Consider the following 9581-nt stretch of genomic DNA (forward strand, 5'->3'; position numbering starts at 1 on the left):
TCAAAGGAGCTCTTAACAACGCCACGCAGGAATGGTGGCGTCCTCGCGGGAGGGGTTAGGGCTAGGGTGCCTGGTGACTACTCATTCGCCAAGAGGGTGCCAACACAAAAACAAAACACGAAGACGAAATTGTAATAAACGCTTGTATGGTACGCGCAGAATACCGCCAGAACTACACAAAACAGCAGGCCGCATTCGCAAATCACCACCTCACGAACATTCCCATTTGAGAGCACGGAGATTACGCATGCGTACTGCAATTCAGATCAGTGACGTCAGCAGGAAGACCCACATTTCGCGAGCCGTCAGGCGATAATCCCACGGAACAAACGCTACCACTCTCAGGAAGCCACATAAACTGCGCCATCAGGCGGACACAGGGCACATCATCCTACATGGTGCCACACCGGTATATTTATTGTTTTGCCAAGCCATATTTATTGTCTTGGGTGCATAACTCTGTGCACTCATTGCTAGCATAGAGATCGTCACAAGGGTTGCATCTTATTTGCAATTTGAGCCTCATAAAACAGAGATTATGTGATGGATGTTTTTGAGACGGTTTCCCTCGCTTGGAATGCTCGCAGTTATTAAAGCCTCGCGTCCATGCTGCGAATAACAACGCCATCACAGTGTCGTTGCAAGGCACTCAACAAGCCTCGGTACTGATGAACGCTACGAACACCAGACTCGCGCCACACAGGAAAGCCGTTGGAGGTCAAGGTCGCTCCGCCAGCACATCCCACGAACGTCACGGCAACGAGTCGCCCCATAAATCCCCCAATCAACATCCGGCCAACGAAGACAAGTTATAGGCTTCCCGCGAGGGAGCTGCGAGTCCGACTGTTTCACCTGTGGCCGTCAGCTGTCACGCTCAGCGACGCGACCCCCGCACGGAAAACGTCAGTGCCCACCTCCGCACTACACATACGTGCGGCGATTACATGCGACCGGGCATTTGCTTCCCTTTACGCCCTCGACAACGGCGTGCGATTTCTCCGAGGCGCGGAGCATCTCCTGAGCTGGCGTCCAGTCCTCGTCCATCGCCTTCGAGGCGCAGGCCGCGTCTCACCGTACATCTTGGCGACGCGGCAGCCCGCGTTCAGCGACGTAACTCACACCCAACCGGCCGAGGGCCGCACACAACACTGGCGGCCCAGTGAGTTCCAACGGCTCACGCGCACTCCCCATACCGGTTGTCCCATAGGATGGACTAAGCCGCACGCTTCATCACGAGCAGATATCACGTGGCCGTACCGCACATAAGAGGAGGGTGGAGCCCATCCCAACGCATATGAACCCAGACTCGCGCCCGACGTGCCCCACAGCATTACCAACATAACCTACACATCCGGTGACTCCCGAAGGCACTTTCTCAAGACCGCCGACGTCGAAGCTTCCCGCGCTGTCACGCTCCTCGCTGATGCCGTAAAGCGGTTGACTGGTTGCACAGGTGGGCCATTCCGACCATCTGGTCGTCCGGCACCGGCAGCGGAAGCACCGCCGCGCCGGCGCGTCGGCAGCGGTGACTGGAGGCGCCGATGCTGAGGGCCTGCCGGCCGGTGCCTTCAGATCTGATCGTAGGTGGTGTCGGCCCTTCGGCAGGTGATGCAGAACGTGACGCCGTCCTGGGAAAACAGTCTGCTGCGGTGACGAGAGCGTTGGATGCGAGGACTGAAAACGGTCGGCGTGCCAAGCTACTTGAGGTCCATGATGAAGACAGCGGTGTATAACGAATGAAGGCCCAGCATGGCCCGATTGTCAGCTGCAGGGTGACCTGGCGTACACACGTCCTCCCTCATCCAGGGTTGATACGACAGCAGTGTATAATGAATGAAGGCCCAACATGGCCCTGATTGTCGGCTGCAGGTGACCTGGCGTTACACGCGTCCTCCCGAATCCAGGGTTGATACGACAGCAGTGTATAATGAATAAAGGCCCAACATGGCCCGATTATCAGCTGCAGCTGACCTGGCGTGCACACACCCTCCCGAATCCAGGGTTGATACGACAGCAGTGTATAATGAATGAAGGCCCAACATGGCCCGATTATCAGCTGCAGGTGACCTGGCGTACACACATCCTCCCGAATCCAGGGTTGATACGACAGCAGTGTATAATGAATGATGGCCCAACATGGCCCGATTATCAGCTGCAGGTGACATGGCGTACACACGTCCTCCCGCATCCAGGGTTGATACGACAGCGGTGTATAATGAATGATGGCCCAACATGGCCCGATTATCAGCTGCAGGTGACATGGCGTACACACATCCTCCCGAATCCAGGGTTGATACTACGCCCTGCCCACCCGACCCCCTCGGCTTACATCCGTGGCTACGTCTTACCGAGCCTCCTCTCTGAACTCCCTCCTGCCTCTCCCTCTCTCTCGTCCTCCCTGGTCTCTCCTCTTCGGTCCCATCTCACACCACGCTCCTCTTCCTCCCCTCTCCCCGTCCTTCACCACCCGTCCCATACTCATTCGTTCGCGCCCTCCGGTGCAGCTCCATCTACTTTCTTTCCCCTCTCACCGACATCCATAATTCCCAGGTTCACCTGCCCTACTCTAAGACCAAGACACCCTCCCATCACGCCTCCACTCCCCTCGCAAAGGCTTGCATGACTTCTCTCAAGCGGAAACAGTGACCCCTCCTAAGAAGCATCGGCAATGATGACTGGTTGTGCAGATGCTAACCCCGTGCCAACTGGCGGCCCCGATCTGATCTGATCTGATCTGATCTTATCTGATTGATTGATCTGATCTGGTGTGATCTGATGTAATCTGATCGTAGACCTGATCTGATCTCACGCCAGGTCAGTCCTTGGACACGTGATGCGGTACCCGACAGCGTCCTGCAAAAACGTGTGGCTCCACGGCCACAACCGTTCCCTTGGGAAAGAGGGGGAGGGGGGGGGGGGGGCGACAGGGTCTCCTTCTGTGAAAGGAAGGGGTCGGGTGGGCAGGACAGAGTATTTACACCAGATGAGAAGCGCGTGCATACGCCATGTCACTATGAGCTGGCAATAGAGTCATTTTCGCCTTCATGTCATGTCGTCCGCTCAAGGTCTTCCTTTCAGACTCCACCCCGAAGAGTGTTCCACTCACCACATCACTCAACCTGACAACCCTGTGCCAGCACACCGCAGCGCCAGACGGACTCCACGTCACATCCGGCCATCCCTCCCTGAAGGGAGGGGGGGCGACCACCCCCACTCACCCGGACCAGGCCGGGCAGGCTGGCCCAGAACCTCCTGTTCGGCAGCGCCTCCCAGCCGGTGGCGCCCACCACGATCCTGCGGTAGGCGACGCCGACCAGCAGGTAGAAGCCGGCGCCAGCCACCAGCACGATGAGGAACACGGCGCCGCCGCTCAGTCGGGTCGGGTGTCGCTCCTCGGCACAGCCGGCCGGGCACGCGCAGCGCGACGTCAGCGTCATGTTCTGCCACCGGGTGGGGGGGGGGGGGGGGGGGGGGTGAGAGGGGGTGATGGGCGGCGTCCGTGCCTCCTGGCGGGCGTCGGCGCCTGAAGGACACTTCTTGACGTGCTCCACACCGTCGGCGCAAGTGTTAACACTTCTCAGGAAGAGCGAGCCCACACAAACGAAGTCGGACGTGCAGAGGTGCTGTATATCGATTATGATTTGTGGGCACGATGATGACGACTTGTGAGACTTGTGAGAAATGAGCACGGTTTTAGGGCACGCCCATACGTGATAGCGTCACTAGCAATTAAAGCGGCATTTTAGGACCTCGCACTGCCCTGTGGGAGGGAAGCAAGCAGTAGCGGTCCTAGCGACAAAGACAGCGTTATAGGGCCGCGGACTGATCAGTGGCCTGAAGATGACTTCTGCCGGTGCCCACGTCTACCCGGAAAACGATGCCGAGCACGGCCATATGAACACAATGAAGGGAATGGATCTGGATGGTGGTGTGAGCGCAACTCCTGCCACCCCGTGATGGAACACGGCGGCAGCAGCGTGGACAACTGGCTCGCCTCGCAGCGCCCCCCCCCCCCCCCCCTCCCCCTAACATGTCGTTAAAGGAAGTGAAATAGCCGCATCAGTGGTCATCACGCAACGATCTAACTCGATCCACTCACGTATTCCAGAGGGGTGCCCCCGTTTTGCCGGAACACCTCCAGCATGGGATCGCCGCGCGACCAGTCGCACCGCAAGGACACGTTGGTGCGTCTGCAACACGAACGGCACTTTAATTAAACTGAAACAATATATGCAACCGACAGACGAGACATGACAGGTTTTTAGACTCATGCATGCAGCGAATGACACGCATTTCGCCGCGTTTCACCATATAAACTATTGTTTCCGAAGTAGTGCGCGCGTTATGGTCAAAACACAACCAGAAAACAACTGTCAATCACGTAGGTCATTTACGCATCACAGCGTGGGAAAACTGCAAGGCACGTTGCGCCATCAGGCGTTCATAGGAGAAGACACATCTGCTAACAATGCACACTGCGTCTTAAACATGCTCCCCCGGTGGGCGGGGGACTCGGCCGACGGCCGTCAGCGGAGGAGCTGCTGACGACCGTCAGCGGAGCTGCTGACGACCGTCAACGGAGCTGCCTGACGACCGTCAGCGGAGCTGCTGACGACCGTCAGCGGAGCTTGCCTGACGACCGTCAGCGGAGCTGCTGACGACCGTCAGCGGAGCTGCCTGACGACCGTAGCGAGCTGCTGACGACGTCAGCGGAGCTGCTGACGACCGTCAGCGGAGCTGCTGACGACCGTCAGCGGAGCTGCTGACGACCGTCAGCGGCATCAGACCTGCAGTCCTGGCCGTCACAGCCCTCTGTAGCTGATGTAGAACAGATCGCGCGTCTCGTCCCAGCCGAACTTGGTGTCGCCCCAGCTCGCCCAGGTTGTAGTAGGCGTTGCTGGCGACGTCCTTCTGACACACCTGAGGCGGAGGCGAAGGTTGGATCTCCGGGACCGTTTTCGGTTTGGTGTTTGGTCGGCAGCACGCCCCTTTAAGATGTCAGACTTTTCTGAGACGCACAACACAACGAACCGCTCTACACCGAGTCAGGGTCCGCCCACATCCAGTGACCGCTGTTTCAAACCACAAGCGAACGTCTCGTGTCCATCACCAACCCCACGCCAGCCCGGCCGCGCGCGTCGCCGGCCGCCGCATGGCCTCCGCTCACGGACTTTTCCTCACAGTGTGTTGCAAGGCAGTTTTTTGTCCGCACTTTTGAACGGATGGTTTTAAGGGACCATTGCCCGCGCTGAGCAGTGTTCCTTGTGTGCAGTCGCAACCCCATCCCAGACTGTGAAATTACGGCGTCAACAGCAGAGTTTATCCGCCAAGGGCAAACGCGCCGTGATGCCCAACACGGTCCGCGTCAACCTCTGCCATCACCTGACCCTTAGCGCGACCTCTGTCGCTGGCTGTAGGTCATTCCAGTCGCAGGGAAAATGGCGAGCCTCTGGAGTGACCCGACTATACCCCCCGCCGCGGGTGGTTGGATTGGCCAGGCAGGCGCTCCAATCGCCTGAGTTATGGGGACGGACGCCCCCATAAGGCTTTCATACAGTACCTTTTGCCTTGAATAATTCAAAGCATCTGGTGAACCTTTGTCCTATTGCGCATGCTCAATGCACAGGACTGAAGGGACGGTAACTATCAACAGCCATCATTGCCTCATAAAATTAAGGTACCACACTGTTTGGTTCACAGTATTACAATGGGAACTTTTATCAGGCTCAAGGTACAAATAAACCTAATCTGCTCCTGCCCCCTGTTTGACCCTCTGAACTACAGGATCGGGGAACGTGCGTCAACACCCGCCTAGCCCATGCGACAGAGATCAACACGACACGTATGATCTGACGTCGCAATCGCGCCGTGGAACGTTTAAACGCCCGTGAAATATGCAGCGATCCGGAACCGAACCCGAGACCTTCCGGTCGCAAGTCGCCCCGCCACGACGGGACGTCTCTAGACGCTGCGGCTCTTACCGAGACTCCGGTGCAGACGCCGTTGGCTTGCGGCAGGGCGAAGCTGCGACACGGGTCGTAGTAGTACAGGTACTGCCGGCCGTCGGCGCTGGTGTGATTCACCTCCTCGACGTCCGCGAACCTGGAGCACGGCAGGCAGACGATGACGTTACGGAAAGGCTGGCCAATGGCGTCGCGAGCGTGGCGGCGGTGGAGAATTTGGCGTATGGCGGCCAGTTGAACGATCGCCTCGAACTTAAGGCGGGGGGAGGACGACGACACCAAGCAATGAACACAGAAAGTCAGGCAATAAGCCAGAAATTGATGGTAAACCTGCACTATGATATGAACCATTAGGTCACATGCTTCTTACAAAAGGGGCACAACGCACGTCGTCACGCTCCTTTCATGAAGCCGCAGCGACTGCACTGGCCGTAACAGCGCTCAGGGGCATGGTGTAACCGAGATTCGAAGCCAGGCCTCACGTGGAAGTCTAAGCAAACTAATCGGCCATTACGCCCCCTTAGTCACAGACTTTAACTCGATGGAAGGGTACGATGCACACTTGGCCATAACCAACACGCATGCTCCAAAAATTATTCAACAGATTATCTCACGCGCAGTGGCCAGCACCACGAGCTAAATGTGGACCTAGCGATCTGCGTCGCCACAGGGGCTTTACGACGCCCTCAGCTGCTCAGGCTATACAGCGTCGCTGCCTCTCACCCTGGCAGGAAGGGCGGGCACCACGAGCCATAGCGCCTACAACCATAACCATGAGCGGAGCATGGACGTGACGATGATGATTGGGGTTTACGGGCGTGCCGACAAGGTTAGGATCGTTTCACGTCCAGGGATCACGTCGCGTCCAGTGGGATCATGGGACCGCCGGTGAGGTGGGGAGGAAGGGGCTCGAACCCCCCGCCCCTCCTCCATCTTGGCGATGAGCTAACGTCTGGGCTCCTGGAACTCCAGCCGAGCTTGCACGGTTCCTCATATCCAGCGTCCGAGAGCTCAGCTCATTACGTTGACCAAACCTACCCCTAAAACGTGATTCCTCCTCGGATTTTGACCGCTTAAATGTGGGTTTCCGCTGTCAGGTTCTTATTTTCAAAATAAGAAACTGTTCCACAACATATTATTGAACGGAAAAATGTTTTTTCCATTTCAACCTTGTTTGAAACTGCAGTTTTGCGAGAGGCTCACAACTGGGCGTCATTCGCAGAAACCATGTTAGCGAGGCAATCCGTTATGATCATCCGAAGTATGCTCCATTTGTCATTCAGGGAAGGGGATCTGAAATGTAAAAAAGTGTTTCCAGAGTGGCGTAGCCTGGTACTGGCAGACTAGTGAGCGTGAACATGATGCAATATCCGTGAAAAGGCGATGACAAATGGATCACGTGGAGTGTCGACAAGCCTCCACAGGTGAAGGAAAACTGAACTTGTGTGCGACCTCCACAGACCTGTCGGGCCTACAACATGGCCATCTTCAATAGCAGCTCAACATAAGTTTGACAGTGGCAGCGCAACATTATGGTCAAGCGTGGATGTGAATCATGCTCAGGTTTTATAAAATGTTGCATGACATTGAAGTCAGGTATTGCAGGCATTGTGGCATGCAAGCAAAACATGCTTCTCTTCCCACTTATAGCTCAATTAGGAGTTGAACAAATATAACCTTATTAAGGTGTTCCACTTCACACAAAATGATGCTGAGTAACCTGGGAGGAAGAGCATTTTCTGCAACATAAGCAGTATGCAAACAGGGGAAAGAATGGTTGAAAATAGACAAAAATAAGTTTGTAAAGTTATGAGCAGCCCCTGTGCTTGTTATACACACAAAAGAAGGAAATCAAACCATGTCTGATGAATTATGTTACACAAGGGTTACATCACCATCATGCATGTGCCCTGGCCTGGAACCTGTGCATGGTGGTTGGGTCTCAAGGTTGGAAGGAGTGAAAAGGCCAGAGTGTACTAAAGCGGGAGTTTACAGACAGCAGAAAAACATAAGTAATTATCCCTACAAATTTTCCCACCAGGTTTTTACTTCAATCAAGGTCACTTGTTCCAACAGGTTATAAACACATAAACAATGACTGAAATGACTGAAGACCCTGAGAAGGAAATGCAATTTACACATTGTTAGGCCAGTATGTATCAAATAATACACATATCTGAATGCATTCATGAAGATGTACATACACTGGGCTTTTTGATCCACTGATGGCATCCAAGCTAATAAGTGTTCCATTTTCCAGCTTGCAGGTGCAAACATGGCCTGGAACCTTTACACAGGTCTTGCCAAAGGTCATCCAAATGCTTGTCCCTAGCACCACACAGGTGAGCAGCCAGCCTGACTTCAGCATTTTGATAATCAATTCTTGTCATCAGCTCCTGAATCGGTGCATTGATTCGGCTTTGACCTGTAAACAATGAAAAGCGTGAGGTGCCAATAATACTACAGGGCTATGTAAAACTGCAGTTTGTTCCAGATTCTTGAGTTGGCTCACCAATAATTTTGAGTTGTTATTTGCATGAATTAACTAGCACAACTTTGGCTCAAAATATTCAAAACCAAATTCATAGAATTAGCTGTGAGTGACAACAAAAACAAGATCTGCAGTCATCAACACTTACACTTCATACTGCAAGAATACATTGTAGGTCAATTGATGTTTAAGACTTGAAATGCCATAAATGAGCATAAAACAGAGACATCTAAAAGCCATGTTATCATCTTACCTCAAAGACATTAATTACGCAACGACGGCAACCGTTGGCCTGCGGCACTGTTAATTTGTTAAGTTGATGACACCACACTGATGTCCAGACTGACACAGCTGATGTATCATGACCATCCCATTCCCGGCGGATCAAAGCCAGAATTCGTCTTTTCAATGAGTTTTTACGGACCGCTGATGGGTCGAAGCTGGTGGTTGATGGAGAAGCGGCGGTGCTATATAAGTAGACGTCACTTACTTTTCAGGCCTTCCAAAAATGGGTTCCAATGACACGATTTTCTTGAAAATTGGACAATGCGTTGCTCCAAGGACGTTAGTTCAGAAAATCATACTATCCCTACCATCACCCAGCTCATATACTGCCACATACCGGTACTACTAGCGTCCGCCCAAAAACCCCGTTTTTTCAACGCCAGTGTTGATGAATGGGATACGGCTTCTCTAGGAAGTGTAGGTGAATTATGTACGTGGTAGCTGATGATGACGTGATTGCCAAACGAACTGCAGTTCGCTGCAGGCCATTGCTTTCGGCTGTTTCGACTACGTGGGTTTGGTTACCCTTTTTTGTATGACGTTCTGCGTTAATGATATTACTGGGGTACCAAATAAGCGGAAATGAATGTTCCGAAAAGTACTGTACCGCGTACCGCCGGAGTAACGAAAAAGTACCGTGCCAGGGGCGTAGTTTCTCAAAGTAAGTGCGGATCGTGAAACCAGATGAAACCTAACCTCTATGATTCGCCTCAAAGTGGACTTCTTTTGAACTTTGGAGGAAATTTTAGAAGTTTTATCCCTTTCCACAACTTTTTCCTCCTACGGTCGGAAGGGCTGGATCTTAAGTTAAGGGCTTGAAGCTCCCGCCCCCTTCCCTCGCT

The 9581-nt window shown here is 53.8% G+C and overlaps 1 protein-coding gene across 1 annotated transcript; it reads right to left on the reverse strand.

Annotated features, from left to right (window-relative positions):
- Positions 1-285: 285 nt before the first annotated feature.
- Positions 286-8929, reverse strand: LOC119097788 (uncharacterized). Its single transcript, XM_037220759.1, has 8 exons — positions 8708-8929; positions 8168-8388; positions 5982-6102; positions 4858-4920; positions 4788-4810; positions 4100-4190; positions 3219-3440; positions 286-1628 (listed from the first exon to the last, which is right to left on the reverse strand). Exons 2-8 carry the CDS (start codon positions 8329-8331, stop codon positions 1569-1571), a joined length of 744 nt encoding a protein of 247 aa, XP_037076654.1. The 5' UTR covers positions 8332-8388; positions 8708-8929; the 3' UTR covers positions 286-1568.
- Positions 8930-9581: the final 652 nt, after the last annotated feature.

Source organism: Pollicipes pollicipes, unplaced genomic scaffold, assembly GCF_011947565.3.
Source record: "Pollicipes pollicipes isolate AB1234 unplaced genomic scaffold, Ppol_2.1 Scaffold_4404;HRSCAF=5182_pilon_pilon_pilon, whole genome shotgun sequence".
In the NCBI taxonomy this organism is placed as follows: domain Eukaryota; kingdom Metazoa; phylum Arthropoda; class Thecostraca; order Pollicipedomorpha; family Pollicipedidae; genus Pollicipes; species Pollicipes pollicipes.

Coding starts and splice junctions, on each gene's coding strand:
- LOC119097788 (XM_037220759.1), bottom strand. CDS start 8,331: ATGCTGAAGTCAGGCTGGCTGCTCACCTGTGTGGTGCTAGGGACAAGC. Junction 4,921..5,981: donor GCGTCTGCACCGGAGTCTCG/GTAAGAGCCGCA, acceptor CCTCCGCCTCAG/GTGTGTCAGAAGGACGTCGC. Junction 1,629..3,218: donor GCCTGCCCGGCCTGGTCCGG/GTGAGTGGGGGT, acceptor CTGTTTTCCCAG/GACGGCGTCACGTTCTGCAT.